Source organism: Anabrus simplex, chromosome 3 (assembly GCF_040414725.1).
Source record: "Anabrus simplex isolate iqAnaSimp1 chromosome 3, ASM4041472v1, whole genome shotgun sequence".
Classification (NCBI taxonomy): domain Eukaryota; kingdom Metazoa; phylum Arthropoda; class Insecta; order Orthoptera; family Tettigoniidae; genus Anabrus; species Anabrus simplex.
In genome coordinates, this window is record NC_090267.1 from 81,020,079 (window position 1) to 81,041,472 (window position 21,394).

At 37.7% G+C, this 21,394-nt stretch overlaps 1 protein-coding gene across 3 annotated transcripts in view; it reads right to left on the reverse strand.

Moving 5' to 3' along the window:
- Scm (Polycomb protein Scm) overlaps nucleotides 1-21,394 on the reverse strand; it is a 478,066-nt gene that overhangs the window by 80,971 nt on the left and 375,701 nt on the right. For all 3 annotated transcript variants that reach the window (XM_067142594.2, XM_067142591.2, XM_067142593.2), the window contains one exon: nucleotides 11,034-11,219. In XM_067142594.2, the coding sequence (XP_066998695.1) occupies nucleotides 11,034-11,219 (186 nt within the window). The remainder of the gene's footprint in view (nucleotides 1-11,033; nucleotides 11,220-21,394) is intronic.

Genomic DNA, 21,394 nt, shown 5'->3' on the forward strand with positions numbered 1-21,394 from the left:
TGAGGACCAAATAGGGGAACAAAAGTCAATAATGGGGAGAACATACGAGACAAAGTATAATTTTAAGGCGTTAATATCATTAATTTCAGTAAACCTGTAAAGAATGCCTAGTGTACGCATAGCACGGGATTTTATGGAGTGAATGTGAGCAGAGAAGGGTTATTTTACAGTCTATTATAACACCTACGTCTCTTACCTCTTGCATTTTGTTCTGATACACTTACATTCATATTTCAAAATTTATTCTTCAGTCCTTATCACGGTCTCCCAAGATGTATCCACAAAGACGCACACAAAATGCTGTCAATTGTGTACACAGTTTTATTTACAAGTTATTTACACATATTCTTACATACGCACACTAATGAACTGCCATCTTGTTAAAAATCTGACTGCTAAAGTAGCATGTCACAACCAACTACTAACATAACCAATTCACATACACCGGGCGAGTTGCCTATGAGGTTAGGAGCGTGCAGCCGTGAGCTCGCATCCGGGAGATAGTGGGTTCGAACCCTCCTGTCGGCAGCCCTGAAGATGTTTTTCAGTGGTTTCCCATTTTAACACAAGGCAAATGCTGGGGCTGTACCTTAATTAAGGTCACGGCCACTTCCTTCCTATTCCTTTCCTATCCCACCATTGCCACAAGACCTATCTGTGTCGGTGCGACGCAAAGCAAATAGCAATCCACATACTTGACTTCAAAAACTCGACTAACACAACTTCCACACAAGTCTCATTAAAACAAGTCAACTCTACCCTCAAGACTGCCTCTTTATATACGTTGCCTGACCAGGCTTCTAGAAGAATATGACACAATATGTTTTGTCGTAATTTTGAGTGTGTGGAATAGCCTATTTACAATGTAAGGAACTTTCTACATATTTCTAGTCACACCCTGCATTGTTCTGAAGTTATTACAGTGTATTGAACAATATTGCAGTGGATTATACATCATATATACAGGTAATAATAAATTAAATACTAATAATTACGTGTTCTTAAATTAAATAAACACATATTAATATGTATACAGCAAGTTTCATGACAACCTCACAAATAATTAACATGATTATACCAAATAAAATTCGTACACAACTACATAAATAATAATAATAATAATATTAATAGATGTAAACACTTCCTAGCCATAACTCATTAATAATAATAATAATAATAATAATAATAATAATAATAATAATACTCAATATTTCCATTATTTAGCCATGGGTGGGGGTTACCAGACATCCGTATTTACCAGCACATGCCCTTATTTTTAGTGTCTGTCCTGGCGTCTGTATTTATTTTTTAATTATTTGCTGATTGTCCGTATTTTCGTCAAACAATGTTAAAATGAACTTTTTCCAACTGGAAACCCATTTTCGTAAACTTAGACTCGCTTATTCCATAACCTTTGACTTCAGCTGCAGCTTGAACTTTTTAAATTCCTGTAGACTTTGACTAGTATATTATTGCTGGTCGAAGTCGATAGTCGAAGTTGGTGACAGCATACGGAAATGGAAGCTAAAGACAAATAATTTTTGTCCATATTGCTGCTTAGTTGTGCCACAATCCTTGGGATCTACTCTACAATATCTGTTGTGATCTGTTGGTACGTTAAATGTATTAAGGGGCAAAGAAAGTGTAAGTTCACTGCTGAATTGGAGAAAAGATATAAATGCTTCAAAAAGGGCCGCACTGATGAAGAAGCCATGTGTCTAGTATGTATACCAGGAACATATGTTTCTGTGGCTAATCGTGGAGCTATGGATTTAGAAAGTCACATTACAACGGGCAAACATAAAGCTAATGTTCAAAGTGCATCAACTTCAACTTCAAATAATGTGTTGACATTTTTCAAAAAGAACACATCACTAAACGAAAATGCGATTGCTGCAAAGGGAGTCTTGTGTACCACAATGCTGTTCATCATGGGAGCTACAAAACTATGGATTGTACGTCTAAGCTTCCATCTAAATTACTTCCTGATTCTGAAATAGGGAAAAACATTCACTATGTTTGTACAAAGTCTGAGGCCATTGTCAATAATGTACTTGGACTTCATCGTGTAGAAAGTGCCATTAAACAAGTCAAAGACGTGTCAAACGGGAATGGAGGGCTGCAAGCAAAGTTAATTGACCTGTACAGTGTTAATGATGAAAAAGCTGCAATAATCTCTTCAGTGGTATTAGATGTCCTGCAACAAAATGGAATTTCAGAGAAGTGCATTGCTTTTGGAGGAGATAACTGGAATACAAATTTTGGTGGTCTGAAAAGAAGAGGAAATAATAATGGATTTTCTAACCTCAAATATCACCTTAATGAAACCTTGATTGGAGTAGGCTGTCCAGCACACGTGTTGCATAATTGTGTTCAACATGGAGTTGATTTATTGTCAACTGACGTTGAAAGCATTGTGTTAAAAGTGTTCAACTACTTTTCTACGTTCGCCATAAGGAATGAAGAGCTAAAAACTTTTTTTTTTTTTTTTTTGCTAGTTGCTTTACGTCGCACCGACTCAGATAGGTCTTATGGCGACGATGGGACAGGATAGGGCTAGGAGTGGGAAGGAATCGGCCGTGGCCTTAATTAAGGTACAGCCCCAGCATTTGCCTGGTGTGAAAATGGGAAACCACGGAAAACCATTTTCAGGACTGCCGATAGTGGGGTTCGAACCTACTATCTCCCGAATACTGGATACTGGCCGCAATTAAGCGACTGCAGCTATCGAGCTCGGTAAAAACTTTTTGTGAATTTGTTGATGTGAATTACAAATCCCTATTGAAGCATACAAAGACTCGTTGGTTGTCACTTTCTCCAGCTGTTGAAAGGATACTTGAACTGTATCCAGCACTTCGGTCTTATTTTCTATCTGTGGATAAACCACCAACAATTTTGAACAAGTTTTTCACCAATACGTTAAGTAAAATGTATTTAATATTTTGCCAGTCTTTCAAGAGAACATTCTTCATGTTGAAAAGGAGAATAATTCCATTATTGAGGTGAAACAGGCACTTGAAGAAACTGTTGGCATTTTACAAGCTCGTTTTTCAAATAATTTTGTTCTTATGAAAGTGAAAGAAATGATGGAAACTTTGAAGGAGGAAGGGTTGCAGGAAGACAGCGATTCCTTCATGAAAGAAGTCCATGATGTATATAATGCATGCCTGGAGTATTTGGAAAATGGTTACAACCACTTGAAGAGTTCAGTACTTTTAAATTGATGACCTTAACTTCAGTTTTCAACTGGACTGACCTTGAAGATACTGTTAAATATCTTAGTGCTAAAGGTGTACACATTGATGACGTTAGATTATTTGACCAATTTGTAAATTTTCAAAAGTATGTTGAAGTGCAAAAGCAGAACGAAAATTTCTTGAAGGAACCAGTTCATAAAAAATGGGCAGGTATTCTAAATAGTGGCAATATTACATGTTCTTCTGAGCTATTGCAATTGGCTGAAGTGTATTTTGCAATTCCTGCACATAATGCCAACGTAGAAAGATTTTTTTTCTTTTAATAAATGCACAGTGGACCAAAGAAAGAAATAGGTTAAGTGCTGACTCTGTGAAATGGTTGGTGTCAGTGAAACTTAACACGAAAGACTTCACTTGTAACCAGTTTCATGACTATTTAAAAGACAATAAGGAGTTGCTCAATAAAATAATTAGCTCTGATAAGTACAATCAATATGAATAAGGAGTCAGTGACATTCCTGCTTTTGAGACTTCACTTGTGGCCAAGCAACATGAATAAGGTACGCTAAATAAAGGGTTCTAACAAAAAATTTAAGCAATTTTAATACTGTCCTAGTTTTGTCCTATTTTTTGAACTCAAAAGTCCTGCTTTTGAGCCATTGTCATCTGGTAACCCTACTCATGGGTTAAAGAATATTGTTTTCAAGTTATATTAGTCTAATACACTTGTGTCAGTTTCATGGTATTTCACACAAAAGTAACCCTGTAAATGCAATTGGAATGTCTTTTCAGAACCCATGTATATATGTAGACTGAGTATTATCATGTAAATACATTATTTTCTTCGTAAATATACCTGAAAGAAATTCTAAAATTGGAACTTATCCAAACTGTATATTTTTGTAAATATTGCATGTGATTATGGACAACCCTGAAGAGCAGCTGCCACATATATTGCTGAAAAACATTGGACATAGGCAATAGGAAATACATTACCTAACAAGGTCTTAGTCAATTATATCGCCTACCGCTGTTAAGGGGCCCTTCTGCAATAATTCAACTGATGCTTCAGTTTCACCTTATGCTCATGATTTCATCAGTGGCCTTGAACATGTTGTATTCACGACATTCATTTTTGTGCTTGTGTTTCACGCCCTCATGTCGTTGGCATTACGCCATTGTCACTTAGGTATTCCACTAACAATTTTAAATGAACCATTTTAATTAGAATTTTTAAGTTTTAGTCTCTGACAAAATAGTTTATAGTTTAATCATTGACAGTGTTTCCATTAACATGTTTGTATAATGCATCATTTTTCACATTTTTATGTACTGAATTTTAGTAACTGGCTAAACTTTTAGCTTCCATATCAATATAAGGTGTACACTTGAAGATTGTTTTAAGGCTGAAGATGTCCTAAATTGAGGGCGAAACGTGTCCCATTTAACTGATAGTCTGTTTATGTAACCACTATAAGTGGAAATTAAAGTACTGAATAGGTGGATTAAAGAACACCTTTATTATTTTTGAACTGTAAATTTTCAATACGGACCAAAAATGAGATTTTTTTTTTTTTTGCTAGTTGCTTTACGTCGCACCGACTCAGATAGGTCTTATGGCGACGATGGGACAGGGAAGGGCTAGGAGTGGGAAGGAAGCGGCCGTGGCCTTAATTAAGGTACAGCCCCAGCATTTGCCTGGTGTGAAAATGGGAAACCACGGAAAACCATTTTCAGGGCTGCCGACAGTGAAGTTCGAACCTACTATCTTCCGAATACTGGATACTGGCCGCACTTAAGCGACTGCAGCTATCGAGCTCGGTAAAATGAGATTTATAACATGTAATTATAACATGCAATATAGCGTGTAACATACCACTGAGTCGAGCAGCTTGTCTCCTTTCTCCGAAGTCCTCCAAGCCCAAACTTTGCAACATTTTTGTAACGCTACTCCTTTGTTGGAAATCACCCAGAACAAATCGAGCTTCTTTTCTTTGGAATTTTTCCAGTTCCTGAATCAAGTAAACCTGGTGAGAGTCCCATACATTGGAACCATACTCTACTTGGGGTCTCGCCAGAAACAAATATGCTCTCTCCTTTACATCCTTACTACAACCCCTAAATACCCTCATAACCATGTGCAGAGATCTGTACCCTTTATTTACAATCATATTTATGTGATTACCCCAATGAAGTTCTTTCCTTATATTAATACCTAGGTATTTACAATGATCCCCAAATGGAACTTTCACCCCATCAATGCAGTAATTAAAACTGAGAGGACCTTTCCTATTTGTGAAACTTACAACCTGACTTTTATCCCCGTTTAGCATCTTACCATTGCCTACTGTCCATCTCAAAACATTATAGAGATCATTTTCCAGTTGCTCACAATCTTATAACTTATTTATTACTCTGTACAGAGTAACATCATCTGCAAAAAGTCTTATCTCTGATTCCACTTCTTTACACATATCACTGATACATATAAGAAAACATAAAGGTCCAATAATACTGCCTTGAGGAATTCCCCTCTTAATTATTGCAGGGACAGATACAGCTTCACCTATTCTAATTCTCTGAGTTCTATTTTCTAGAAACAGAGCCATCCATTTAGTCACTCTTTTGTCAAGTCCATTTGCACTCATTTTTGCCACTAGTCTCCTATCCTATCAAATGCCTTAGACAGGTCAATCACGATACAGTCCAATTGGCCTCCTGAATCCAGGATATCTGCTATATCTTGCTGCAATCGTACAAATTGGGCTTCAGTGGAATAACCTTTCCTAAGCCTAAATTGCCTTCTATCAAACCAGTTATTCATCATCATCATCATCATCATCATCATCATCATCATCATTTCCTTTTATCCAGCTGTAGCCAGGTAGGGGCAAATATGGTTCCTCTCCACTTTCTTCGGTCTTTCCACCACTCCTCCTCCAACACTGTGCCCCAGTCCAGGTTTCTTTCTATAATGCTGCGTTGGATGGTATCCTTCCATCTCAATCGTGGTCGTCCATGGCCTCTCCTTCCTTGGATTTGCATTTCCATCACCTTTTTTGGCGTTCTTTCGTCGCTCATTTGCTTTATGTGCCCAAACCATCTTAGTCAGCCCTTCTCTATTCTATCATTCATTTTTTCCACTCCAATTTCTTCCTGGATTTTCTCATTCCTTATTTTGTCTCTTCTACTCTTCTGTATCATACTCCTCAAGAACTTCATTTCGGCTGCCTGTATTGGACTCTCATCCTTCTTTGTCATTGTCCAAGTTTCTGCTTCGTAAGTTGTTATGGCTACGTAATACATCTTGTACATAGTATCCTTTGCTTCCGTTGGCACATCTTTGTCCCATAACATGTTTCTTACACTATGATAGAAACACTTCCAGCTTGAATCCTTTTACTAATCTCTGCATCCAGTCGAGCATTCTCCATTAATTCACTCCCCAGGTATTTAAACATTTCCACTACTTCCAGGGGCTTGTCTGCAAGTCTAATGTGACCTTTAAACCAGTTATTAATTTCACAAATATGTCTTATATAATCAGAAAGAATGCCTTCCCTGGGCTTAAATGCAATGCATGTCAAATTTACTGGCCTGTACTTTTCAGCTTTATGTCTATCACCCTTTCGTTTATATACAGGGGCTACATAGCAACTCTCCATTCATTTGGTAAAGTTCCTTCATGCAATCAATAATCAAACAAGTACTTCAGATATGGTACTATATCCCAACCCATTGTCTTTAGTATATCCCCAGAAATCTTATCAATTCCAGCTGCTTTTCTTGTTTTCACTTACTGTAAATGTCATTGCTGCCATAGGTAAATTTTAATACTTCTTTACTATTAGTCATCTCCTCTATCTGGACATTATCCTTGTAACCAACAATCTTTACATACTGCTGACTGAATACTTCTGCCTTTTGAAGATCCTCGCATACACACTCCCCTTGTTCATTAATGATTCCTGGAATGTCCTTCTTGGAACCTGTTTCTGCCTTGAAGTACCTATACATACCCTTCCATTTTTCACTAAAATTTGTATGGCCACCAATTATGTTTGCCATCATGTCATTGTTAGCTGACTTCTTTGCTAGATTCAATTTCCTAGTAAGTTCCTTCAATTACTCCTTACATCTACAGCCGTTTATAACTATTTCTTTCCAACCTGCACCTTCTTCTTAGTCTCTTTACTTCTCTGTTAAATATAGTGGATCTTTACCATTCCTTATCACCTTTGAAGGTACAAACCTATTTTTCACATTCCTCAACAATTGCTTTAAACCCATCTCAGAGTCTGTTTACATTTTTATTTACTGTTTTCCACCGATCATAGTTACTTCGGTTTCTCTATAGAGCTCAGCTGGTTTTACCAGCACCACATCCAGAATATTCTTCCCTCTAGTTGGTTCCATCACTTTCTGAATCAGGTGCCCTTCCCATATTAACTTATTTGCCATTTGTTCGTCATGCTTCCCGTCGTTCGCATTACCTTCCCAATTGACAGTTGGTAAATTGGTGTCCATATCTCTGTTGAGATTCAAGTTAAATACTGCGTGAGAAGTGAGCAGTTCTGGATTAAATTGCCGGCTTGAGGGGTTAATGGAGGACAATGAACGCCCACATGTTACAAGACGTGTGCAACAGTTCTTGGATGAAGTGGATAACGTTAATCAGGAGTATGCCTCAAAGGTTGGATGCCATGATTTATGCAAGAGCAGGTGATACACACTTCTGAGGATGAGAAAAGAAGTCTGTGAAGTGAAGTGTGGAGTCTAGAAAACCAAAACAAAGGTGAATTAACATGATGAGCATTCTCAAATTTGCTTGAAGTGTGAATCCATATATGTTACCTCTGTATCTCTGGCTTAATTGAATCATTTTTTTTATAAGAAATTGTTTTTCTGTGTCAAACATCTAAAAGAATTAATACTACAATATTTTATCATAAAATAGTAGATTACTATAGAATCATAAAAGTGACTGAAATTTAAAATTAATCTCATTTTAAGGAATTGAAGTGCTGTATTTTTTTGTGCTGGTGAGTGTATTTGCACAGTTTTGTTCAATATTTATAATGAAAACCAGAAATACTACAATACAATAAATTACAGCTCAGCTGGTGACCATGACCGTTTAGGTATCATGTCTATATGATCTTACATTGGTTCGAGCCCAATCAGTTAAATATTATGGGTTGTAACTGTTCCTGAACACAAATATTACAGGCTGAAACCATTTCTGAATAAAACCACTTCAGCTCTGGTAGGAAAACCAGCACTGCATATCTTCATGCGAATTACAAAGAATTAGAATGTTGGCCAGGGGTAGGAGTGATGGTGGTGGAGGGGGGAACCATTCCAAACCTAATAATATGTCCGTATGGAATGAGGGCATATGTCACTGCTGCTGCTGCTGCTGCTGCTAATTTGCCTGCCAGATGGAGATGTTAAGCACTGAGCAGATCCCTTAGTGTTATAAGCAAAATTATCATTTGCAGCCTCTTGGTGTTATTCGACAGGAGGAGGTTATGTGCTGACACTGGGTTTTATCCTTTCCATACCTCGTCGTCATCATCATCATCATCACCATCATCTCACACGCAGATACACAAGTTGCCCATGGGTGTCAAACAGAATAATCAGCATCACGTACCTTGGATCCTAGCACTAAAAACCATATGCTAAAGAGATAAGTAAATAAATAAATAAGCAAATAAATAATTATGAAGCACACCCATCACGTTATTATCTTCATTAGTACAGTCTATGAGCATTTCAAGATATACTGCCATGTGATCTACATTACCCCAATCTGCATGAGTAAATATGAATTTCACTGGGGCTAACCAATAACAAAATCTGCAAAAATTAACAATGTTTTCTTCGCAAAATGCTAGTTTTTGTATCAAAACTGAAGATACCTTGGTCAGGAACATTTACAACCCCGTAACATTTACGTTCAGAAATGGTTACAGTCTGTAATATATAAAGCTACTGCTAACAGATTTCACTCGTTTCCACGCATCCAAGCTCTCTCCTTTCAGCCACATATTTGCATCTCTTTCAATTTCTGGAAGGTTTCACCTTTTGTCTGCAAAGCTCCCGGCAGTTACTATTTGTCTGTTCAAGACAAGGATTATTTTCCCTCCAATCATGTATTCAACTACTGTCCACATTGTACCAATTAGCTCTGTCTCTTCAGTAATGTGGGGCTTTACCTTAGCTGCGAATGACCTACGTCAAGAACTATCACCTGCCATCCTAAACACGTCCTACTAATTAAATTTGATGCCAAGCAAGTGACACGATACATATGTGGCACACTTCTCACTTGTAGCAGGAACAGAATGGGTGGAAGAACGTAAACTTCCAGATTTCTGTTTCTCAAGAGCACTGTACCAACCTTGACACAAATAATACCCTCAAGTCAAATTTTAGCTGCAAAATTTCAAAGAAAAATATGCAGAGATTATTAGTGTATATATGGTACTGTTGTAAGTACAAAGATGCACACATGTGGTGCTGTCAATTGTGTACACCATTTTATTTACAAACTATATACACATGATACACACACATCAGAAAACCACCATTTTGAACACTTGACTTCTACGAAGAAGGAGAAGAACTGCAACACTTCCATGTCAACCAACTACCTACCCAACAAAATCACATCATAAGCGCACATACTTGACTCCCAAGACTGCCTCTTTATATACAATGTCTGGCCAGGCTTCTAGGAGAATATAACACAACATGTTTTCTCGTAATTTCTAGCCTCTCCAAACAAATGGATCCAATGTTCGGTAAACCTCTAGTGACAAAGTGTGTTGCTCTGGACTATTACCCTGCATTGCACAACACTGCATTGGAATTATACATCATATACAGGTAATAATAAATTTTGTACAATTAATTATATGTTCTTACAGTAAATAAACTCTTATTAATATACATACAGCAGACGTGTCATAACATAACCGCACACATAACACACAAATAATAAGACCACGATTTGTATCAAATAAAATCGTAACTACATAAATAATAATACTAAGAGATGTAAACAACTTCACGGCCATTCCTCACAAGTCATAATAATAATAATGATGATAATAATCAAGCTCAATATTTCCATTATTTAACCATGGGTAAGATAATTTTTTCGAAGTTTTAATAGTCCATTACACTTGCATCAGAATCCACTATCTCCCGAATGCAAGCAGACATCTACGTATACCACATCATGCGGCCACTGACTCATGGAAAGGAAGCAACCATGGTCTTAATTAATGTACAGCCTCAGCATTTGCCTGATGTGAACGTGAGAAACACAAAATCACCTTCATGACTGCTGACAGTAGAGTTCGCACACATTTATCTCCCGAATGCAAGCTGATACCTGACCCGAACCGCACAGCCACTTGCTCGGGTCTTCTATTCTAGATCAGGTGAGGTTTCAAAACTATAGACGTATTCCACCTCAAAAAGACTGAGGTATTTTGCACACATTATATCAGTGAAGAAAGATGCTGAAGTAAACTATGACATTATTAATGACAATAGAGGCTGGAAGGACGACTTGGATAGAAGCAATGAGACCTGGTCTGGAACATGGGATGTACAAGGAGTGGAGGAAACAAGAGGGAAAAATGGATAGAAATCACACTTGTCCACACCATGCTGCATCTGGGATAAGAGAAAATGATGATTCAATCACGTTCTTGAGAAAACTGACAATTTTATGACTTTTCATCAGGATTATGAAGTGTTATCTGAATGAAAACTTGCATATTTTTCATGAACAAGCATAAGAAATCACTAACATCTTACCTCTCTTGATGATAGTAGGTGGAGACTGCTTAGAACACTTTGTACACACTCCAACCAGAGGTCGGCTAGTGTAGAAATTCTCACAGCACATTAGTTCTTCAAAGAGAATTTCAAGAAAACCCCAGAGGTCTGCAGTCTTCTCTATAAGTGGCAGCCGCACATCAACAGATTTGCTATCAAAAGCAGCTGAAAATAAAGAACAGTTATTCGATTACTTAGTACTCTAGATTAATATGGGGTTCCAATTGGCACAGACAGACTGGAAAGTATGAGATTCAGAAAAACAAACAAAATAAAAATAATTGTAACACTATGGCCTCAGCTGCCGTGTGTAAGCATTATAGATCTGAATGCCATTTAGGCTGCCGCAGTAATGTAGATTTCAAGATTCTGTTTCACTCTACTGGCATAGAAACAGAACTCTGTTGGGTGATCTATAGCTGAGCTTTTAAATTAATTTTGTTGGGTTAAGAAAGATAGATATATAATGTCTCTATTTGTGGTGAAGATATGGCTCAAGGCCCTCCCTTACACTTAACCACTAGAACATCGATATCTTAGAAATACCATAAGTAATACTACCCCTTAGAGCTTGAATGTTGGAAGTGTTCCAACATCGTGATTTTCTGTTAAGCTTGAATGTCGGAAGTGTTCCAACATAATGCTTCCTCCAAGAATAACGTGTTATAATGGAAGAATTTAAGTACTTTGTGATTCTTGGGCAATACCTAGACTTCAGAGAATTCATGGCCTTCTGAATATTATTCTCAGCGAGTTTAGGCTCGCATTCTGCAGAACGTAGATCAAGCGATGTGTTTTACATTGGGAAGGCGCAAAATGGCCTCACTAAACTCAAGTAGTCTGAACAGTTCTGATATTAATGCAATTATAAATGATTTTAACTCTAGTGAAGATGATTGTATTTCTGTACTTGATTTGGGATGCAAGTATTGTGGTGCTTCAGAAGTATCCAGTGAAGGAAGACGACAAAGTTTGATCTGGCTCCACTCCATCTCCACTGGGTTTAATTCACAGTGATACGGGGGCAGTGTGGCCTGCTTGTACACATCGGTCAACTAATACATATTTCTCGAACTGAGGCCTGTGAGTCTTCAACTTCAGTAATTCGATTTTAACAAGTCATTCATTGCATGTTACATTTTTACTTCTCAGCCATGAAATTACTTCAGCTTTCTTCCACGATTTGTTTAGGACAGGTTCTATCTTCACACTGTGATAAGGAGCGTTGTCTAACATGATAACACTACCAGGCATCAGCTTCGGTAATGTTCTTTCAAATCAAGATTTAAATATGTCACCAGTCATTTCATCGTGACAGTTTCAGTTTTGTTTTAGACTCTAACACAAGATCACCATCCTTCACAAAACTGTCATCACTTCCAATGTGTAAAACTATTAGTCGCATACCCCTCCTGGTTGGATTTTTTAACCCTGTGCTTAAACCTGAAGGAAATGCCTGTTTCTCCAACATTATGATAGTGTCTTGCAATGCCTTTGATATTATATGCCCTTCGTTAATCCACATCTTGTCCAAATAGCATAATTTCTGCCGTTATCTAAATTCTCTTGTTTTGTAGAGATAACGCCTATGCCACAATACAATATCACCTCTGTCCACTACAATGCTTTTTGCTTTTTTGATCTCCACTGACGAACTTGAAACCCATTTCTTTCAGTAGCGTGCGAAGTGAGGAATTTTTTAAAATCTGGGAGTTCAGAATCAGAATTTACAGCTGATAACACTATGTTCAAAGACATTATATTACTTATAATAAAAAACACTTTGTACATAAGCAGCAACAGGACATCAAGGAAAAGCAAGCTTTGGCCGAGAAGTGATCCCCTACCCAGGCCAAGGCTCAAGATGTTGAAGAGATCCTGATCTTCCTACCAGGCTAACAAGTGCTGCGACATAACCACCCAGTCAGTAAAAAGATTGGAGGGTTTCATGCAGGTCTCGCACCTAAGTGGTTAGGTCCCATCGAGGTCGATAAGCAGCTGGGCCATGGTGTCTACTTACTAAAGACCAATCCTCCTGTCAAGGTTCACACATAAGTATTGGCGGCGACTCATTCAACTGCTGCAAATACAGAGTAAGCCTGGTACTGCCATGGGTCCACCTGGAGGAGAGGCTACTGATGACACGGGACAATCTGAGGGTGAGGAGGAGAGCACATCCAGCGACGTCGAGGAAGAGTAGAAGATATAATCTACGACCAAGGCAAAGTCGACGAGTGTGATAGACTGCTGAAACTGTTTCAAGTTATCGGGAGTTACTGATGCAAGTGTAATAGACTAGTATAACTTGGAAACAATTCTCCAAACCCACGGGTCAATAGTGAAAATATCGAGCTCGGTTAGTATTATTATGACTTTGAGCTGTGGTGGCTATGAAGTTGTTTACGTCTATTAATATTATTATTATTTACATAGTTATGTACACGCTTTACTTAGTATAAATTGTGGTTGTATCATTTATTATTTGTGTGTTGTATGATCTATCTTGTGTAACAAAACATGTGGGGTTATATCACGATACATCTGCTGTATGTATATTAAATATTTTATTTATTGTAAGAAGATGTAGTTAATAGTATGTAACTTTTTATTACCTGTAAATATGATGTATAAATTCAATGTAATGTTGTGCAACATAGGGTAATAGTCCAGAACAACACATCTTGTCACTAGAGCTGTATAGAATGTTCTATTCATTTGTAAACAGGTTATAGGAGACTTGAGAAACATGTTGTGTCATACTTTTCTAGAAGCCTGGCCAGGTAAGGAATATAAAGAGATGGTGTAGAGTTGTTAGTGAGACTTGTTAGTGAAAGTCGTTAGTCAAGTGTGTGAACTCATGTTGTGATTTTGTTGTGTTGGTAGTTGGGTGACATGCTACCGTGGTAGTCTTCTCCTTCTTCTTTGTAGCAGTGTTTTGTTCAAGATAGAAGTTCATTAGTGTGTGTGTGTGTGTATAACGTGTATATGATTTGTAAATAAAACAGCGTACGCAACTGACAGCATCTCCTGTGTGCGTCTTTGTAGTTACGACAAGCTGTTGTGTTTGAGCCATCAGTCTATACCCTGGTTTGATGCAGCTCTCCATGCCACCCTACCCTGTGCTAACCTTTCCATTTCTAAGTAACTGCTGCATCCTACATGTGCTCTAATCTGCTTGTCATATTCCGTTGCCTACAAGATATACAAGGCCAGGTAGTGGACCGATAAAAATGTGGGTCGCAAGTAGTTCTACGAACGTCCGCTAGAGGTCTCGACATTGTGCTATGCTGTTTGCGCGAAATAGATTCAATTAACAATACACGTTGGTTTTAAAAGACGTAAAAAGCTACAAATAATGAAGTTAGGACCACCTAAATGTTATTTAGAGTGATTGGATGTAAAGTAGAGCACATTTAAATGATACTTGGAATTATTTTAGGCCAAGTCAAGTGCAATAAATAATAAAAGTAATACATTAAAATGACTCACCATGATCACTGCTCGTATCACTCACATTTTTAAGATCTTCCAACTTAAAGGCTTTGTCCTGAAGTTCTTTACCAAGTCATGAGCATCTTTAGTTTTATGAGCTTCATTGTCGAGTGTTGGTTTTAAAAGTTTTGTAATGAGAATTACAGTCAGTGCTCTCTGATCACACTAGTCACATTTGAATGCCTCAATGAATTTTGAAACAACAAAAACGTTAAGTTTTTAAAATTAAATTCGTATTGCCCAGATACTGTAAGGAGTGATGCGTAAAATTCAACATATTTTGCAGAAAGTAAACGAATTATCTTGAGGGGTAACATAATGCTCCACAATCCTTCATCCTAATGAGGCAAATCAGTGGACTGTGTCCTGCTCCATGGCTAAATGGTTACCGTGCTGGCCTGCGGCCACAGGAGTCCTGGGTTTGATTCCCAGCAGGGTCAAGAATTTTAACCATCATTGGTGATTTCCCTGGCACAGGGGCTGGGTGTATGTGCTGTCTTCATCATCAATTCATCCTCATCACGAAGTGCAGGTCGCCTACGGGAGTCAAATAAAAAGACCTGCACCTGGCGAGCCGAACCTGTCCCCGTTTCTACCATCAAGGTAATTTGCCCCAGACTAGTCAGCCGATCCCAGGTATGCTCAGTCCAAACTATGATAAAATAATGCCCTAAAATACATACACCCTGGATCATGATGGAGAACATGTAACTAAATATGGACACAGTGAGGTCAATTAAAACTACAAATAAAGCAAGGTGAAGCATGACGTCAGTTTTGGGGGGAAATCTGTTTATTAAAAATAACAAATTTATAATGTATGCTGACACACATACTTAACATATCAAATCAAAACTTGAAGTTCCATTATTTTTAACACATGGACTTGCGTGCTCGCACCATGCTCCTGGCTTGACGTTTTGTTAACAATGAACTGTAGATGAGTACGTTCCCCATTTCTGCACTCTTGACATTTCAGTGGGGTCCCTAACCTTAAGAAAAGACGTGATCTAATGCGCAAAAGGGGGGACAAAACTAACTTAACTGTACAACATATAGAACACGCTGAGTGGTAAAACATCCCGCGAGTCATGAGCAATCTCATGAGCATAACAAACAATGTGGATCGGAACCACACAAAAATCAAAATCATATAAATGGCAATATATTCATTCAAAGAAACAAAAGCATGATATCATATTTTCCAGGGCTCACCAAGAAAAGCATGCGGCATTCACGCAACTCGCATCCTCTGAAAGCCACAATGGAAATATAAGGAAACATAATTACACTTTAAGCAACACTTCCTATTCAACGTAGGATCCTGAAATTAATTACATGACACAAAATCAATAAACTGGTGGACTTTACATTATCTAGCACAAATCAACGTGGATTCCTAAAATGAAATTACGTGACACAAATTCATAAAAAAAATGACAGATCAGGCTTTATCTTTCAACACCTAATTCAACGTTGTATCCTGGAAAAGATTACATGACACAAAATATTCCTCAGCGCGGTTATTTCATAAAATCAAATCCGAAACAAACGTCGCGATATAACTCTCATCAACTGCAACACCCGTAGAGACATGGACAGAAACAATGAAATCATCAAGTATAGGCAGCACAAATAAAACTCTCCTCGGTAGACAACATATCACCCTCCCAACACATGGCGGAATGACTCAAAGTGGAAATCCACATCTCCCAAAAATAAAGCAGCAAATACCAAAACTGCAAGGTCCAACCCTTTACACACGCTGCTCAACAGTCTACCCGAGGCAAGTATAAACAAGAAAATGCAGGCCTTTCAAATGAGGAACACGTCATCTTACTCAAGATCATACAAATAACATCTCATGTCCTAAAGTTGCCTAAAAACTGAAGAAATATGCAGGACGTCGTCTAACATTCGCTCGCATGGAAAGAAACAAGACCATGCTGGTCACAAATCAAAGCACTCGTGCTCAACGTAAACATGAATAATAAAGTGGCCAACCCTGTAATAAATATGATAAACTGAAACTAAGAAATTGCCACATTAACAATCGATCATGTTTGAACATCGGAAAGTTACTGAAATATCTCAATCCTACATAGCGAGAAACTTGTGTGGATGATAATAATAATAATAATAATAATAATAATAATAATAATAATAATACGTTTTACAGAAATTTTATTCTAATATTCGGAACTCGAAATATGAAACAGCATTCGCGGAACTCGTGAATCAATTACTAATTTACAACCTAGATATACAAAATAGTCATGAAGATGACGCTAACAAATTTGTGGATCCACACTCCACCGTCTTATACACTCTCATTCACACATCATGCAATAAATCCCAGAAAACGTGACGGCATGTTTCAGTACACTTTGAGCTCCCATTAATAATACTTCAACCTAGTTCCTCCTGACTTTAATTTGAATCCTTATTTACATTTACAATTAAGTCCCGAGGCGTATACTGCGTCTCAAACATCAAAGCCAACAAATCAAAATATATATGAGGCTAAAATAAGAAACTACCACTCAGCTAAATAAATCAGAATAAATTTAAGACAGCAAGCTGCGACCGCATGCGAACGGTCCACATTTACGCTTCAATTATATTTACATTAACAAGCTTCCTATCATTTACTTTAAATAGGACGTAGTCCTTCCAAACAAAGCTACATCTACTGAAATTAAATATAAAAACTAACCTATCCCCTTTTGCAACATTAAACGCGTTCACACTCACATAATTATATGAAAAACTCTGTACTCATCTGTTTCGTCGACTTATCGCCGCTCGTCTTCAGGAAACAGCCGATCCCATCTTGTTTTTAGCCAGCCATATCGATGATGATGATGATGCCTTCAGGAAAGACTTGGATCAGTCCTTTTGTCTCTATCGAGGTGTAGAAAGGTGATGTCGTATTTTCCATTGCAGGCTACTATGCATTTTGAAATGATTAGATGGAACTGTTCTCTCCCTTTGGTAATCGTAAGTTAAATGCCATTCTCCCAGTATTAGAAAACTTGAATAGATTAAATGCAGACTGAACGTCTTCCAATGAAATTTTACAAGTCCCCACACAATCACTCGCGTAAATAAAAACTTCTCACGATGTTACCAGCACAGAATTTCGCCGAATAAAAGGAGTAACTAACTGACGTGGTCATCGTTTTTATTAATTCGTCTTCGAAGACACCGTCGTATCCTCGATTGGGGCCATTCTTCCCTAGACCAATGCCTAGCCATATCGACAAATGTTCTATCATTTCGTTGGCTCAACACATCGCATACTTGATGCTTACTTCAAACATCTCTCGTAGGCGACCCTAGCCTCTCGCTGGGCATCCGAAATGTCCGTTGAGTTCTATTGTTTCCCTGTTCTGCTTTGTGTACGTCATGTCAAAATTCCACCTTCCAAACTTAGCTGGCGAGCAAACAAACCTGAACTCCAAGCTCCCTGCAGAAATTGCGACATGTGCTGTTGAATATAATGTTTCCTGCCAGTTACTAGTATTTAATAAAATGAAATATTCTCTGTATATATGAATAAATGACTGATTAATTAAATGAGCACTTCAATAAGGACTCAACCCGTCCTGGGATATCCCGGCGCTAAAAGCCATACGACATTTCATTTCAGTGGACTGTCAGTAGTGGCAGAAGATATCTGTCTCAAGCATGATTCACAATTGGAATTTTCTTCTGCAACTCAAACAAGATAACCACTTATCTTGGCCAAGGAAGACAACTCCAGAGTGACAGGTTTCTCTGAAAAGGCATGGTGGCATTCTTAATATTAATAGCATCTAATATAATATAAAACTTGCAGATATTTTAGGCCAATTAAAATAGTACATCTGAAAGAAAATACAATAATAGCAAATTGATTAGTTAGCGTACGTTCGAGCGTCTCATCAAGTAATTCCAAAACTATTGCTGGTCAAGATTACGATTATAGTGTACTCTGGGCTTGATAGACATTTCATCTATGATAGGGGATCCTAACGTTTCCTCCACGCATGTCAAATTCATGGCCTTTCTTTAATGAGGGATATCATTCCAGTATCTCCAATTGAAAAGCCAACATAATTCTTAAGTGTCTTCTGATGTAGATGTCGGAGCCAGTGAAGTGATCTAATGAATCTGTAGCCCATAAACTGAAGTCTCAATATTTATAATGTAAACTGCAGACTTTGGATGACATCTCAGGTGACCAAAGGGAACCTAATTTGCTTCCCTGTCTGGACATAGCAGTTCTCCACTTCTCCTTTAAAACTGGATTGGCAGGAAACGATTGAAAACTCCAATGTTCTCCTTTCTTCAATGAATTATGATATACCATATTTTATAGTGTACATGAAATTTACTTGGAGTTCATTTGAACAATAACAATAAGTGAAATCTATACGTAAACATATTAAAAACACTTTTCTCCAAATGTTAATACACTACAACACATACAAACTATAGCACAATGTCGAGACATCTGGCGACGGTACTGCGAACCTGGTTGGGGATGGTTCTTATGCTCAGAACTAGCGCACACTTCCCGGCCTTGTATATCTTGTAGGCAATGCATATTCATAGCTTGGTCTGCCCCTACTATTCTTACCGACTACACTTCCCTCAAAACCAAGTGCACAGGTCCTGGGTGTGTTAGGATGTGTCCTATCATTATATCACTTCTTCTGTGTCAACTGCGGGCTTATCCAGGTAGTTTGGAAGACTTCCTGTCTCCAACAGCGGAAGCACTACAGTGGATTGAAAAGTTGGACATTCAGATATAACACTAATGCCTGAAGTGAATCAATGTTTTTGTTACTGTGTATATATTGTATATTATGTATATAATTTCCTTGCCATACACTAATAATAATAATAATAATAATAATAATAATAATAATAATAATAATAATAATAATAATAATAATCACTTCTTCTCGTCAAATTTAGCCAAATCGATTTCCTCTCACCAATTCAATTCTTTGTAGTTATGACAGGCTGTTCTGTTTGAGTCATCAGACCATAGCCTGGTTTGATGCAGCTTCCATGCCACCCTACCCTGTGCTACCTTTTCCATTTCTATGTAAATGCTGCACCCTACATCTGCTCTAATCTGCTTGCCATATTCGTAGCTTGGTCTACCCCTACCATTCTTACCGACTACACTTCCCTCAAAACCAAGTGCACAGGTCCTGAGTCTGTTAGGATGTGTCCTATCATTCTACCACTTCTTCTCATCTAATTTAACCAAATCAATCTCCTCTCACAAATTCAATTCAGTATCTCTTAATTAGTAATTCGATCTATCCATCTCACCTTTGGCATTCTACCGTAACACCAGAGTTCAAAAGCTTTTATTCTCTTTCTTTCTGAGCTAGTTATCGTCCATGTTTCACTTCCATACAATACCATGCTCCAGATAAAAGTCCTCAAAAACATCTTTCTAATTTCTATATGAATGTTCAAAGTGAGCAAATTTCTTTTTTTTAAGAAAGGCCTTCCTTGCTTGGGCTAGTCTGCATTTTATGTCCTCCTTACTTCCTGCTATTGTTAGTTATTTTACTACCCTATTCATCTACTTTCTTTACGACTTTATTTCCTGATCTAATATTTCCTACATGACCTGACTTTGTCTGACTGCACTCCATTACTATTGTTGCGGACTTATTTATTTTTATCTTGTACTACTCATCCAAAGTCTATCCACACCATTCAGCAATTTCTTCAGATCTTCTGCAGTCTCAAAAAGTAATAATATCATCAGCAAATCTCAGTGTTTTGACTTCCTTTGCTTGAGATTGTGATTCCTTCCCCAAATACCTCTTTGACTTTCTTACTTTTTGTTATATATAAATATTGAAAAGGAGGGGAGACAAACTGCATCCTTGCCTCACTCCTTTCTAGATTGCGTTTTCTTTCTCAAAGCCCTCGATTCTTATCACTGCAGACTGATTTTTATACAGATTGTAGATACCAATCACTTTTCAAGATCTACGAACGCTTGTCCTTCTTAATTCGATCCTCTAAGATCAGACGTAAACTCAGGATAGCTTCAAGTATTCCTACATTTCTTCTGAAGCCAAATTGATCTTCTCAGTTTCAACTTGTCTTTTCATTCCTCTGTAAATAGTACATATTAAAATTTTGCAGGCATGAGATCCTAAACTAAAGGTGCAGTAGTTTTCAGCACCGGCTTTCTTGGGAATAGGTATAACAAAATTCTGCCGAAAATCGGATGGCACTTCTCCTGTCCCATACATCTTACTCACTACATGGAATAAAGGTTACAACCTCATAAATTAACTTCTACTCAAGGAATACAACATATGGGAGGAGTTTTAACTGAGTGATGAACAAGTAACCCAGAAGAGACCCAGGGAGGTTATGATTAAAGACAATTAGTAACTGGGCTTTCAGTCCAGAGGTTTCATCACACACTATACTTAAGTAGTGTTTCATTGTTCTATGCAGCGACTGTAATTGCAGGAAATGTGGAGAACTCTGTGAAAGGTACCATGTTTTGAAGTGTGAAGTGACGACAGAATCTTTGACAAACTTCTGTATGGAAGTCTGATAATTTTCTCTTGTATTCATGCACATTGTGCGTAATTAAATTTTATTATAAAATAAGCCTTCGAGTCCAACATTTCTGGGACTTGTTACTTTATCACAGAATCTTTCTTTAAAGGTCAGTCACACATGCTGCATGTAAGCTGTGGAAAAACATTTTTTCTGATTATCTTAAACATATCTGCAAAATTACTAACTGGTTTTATAGCAGCCAGTTAGGGTTCAGGAAGAGAGGCTCAGTTTGTAGGATTCCAGCCAGATAC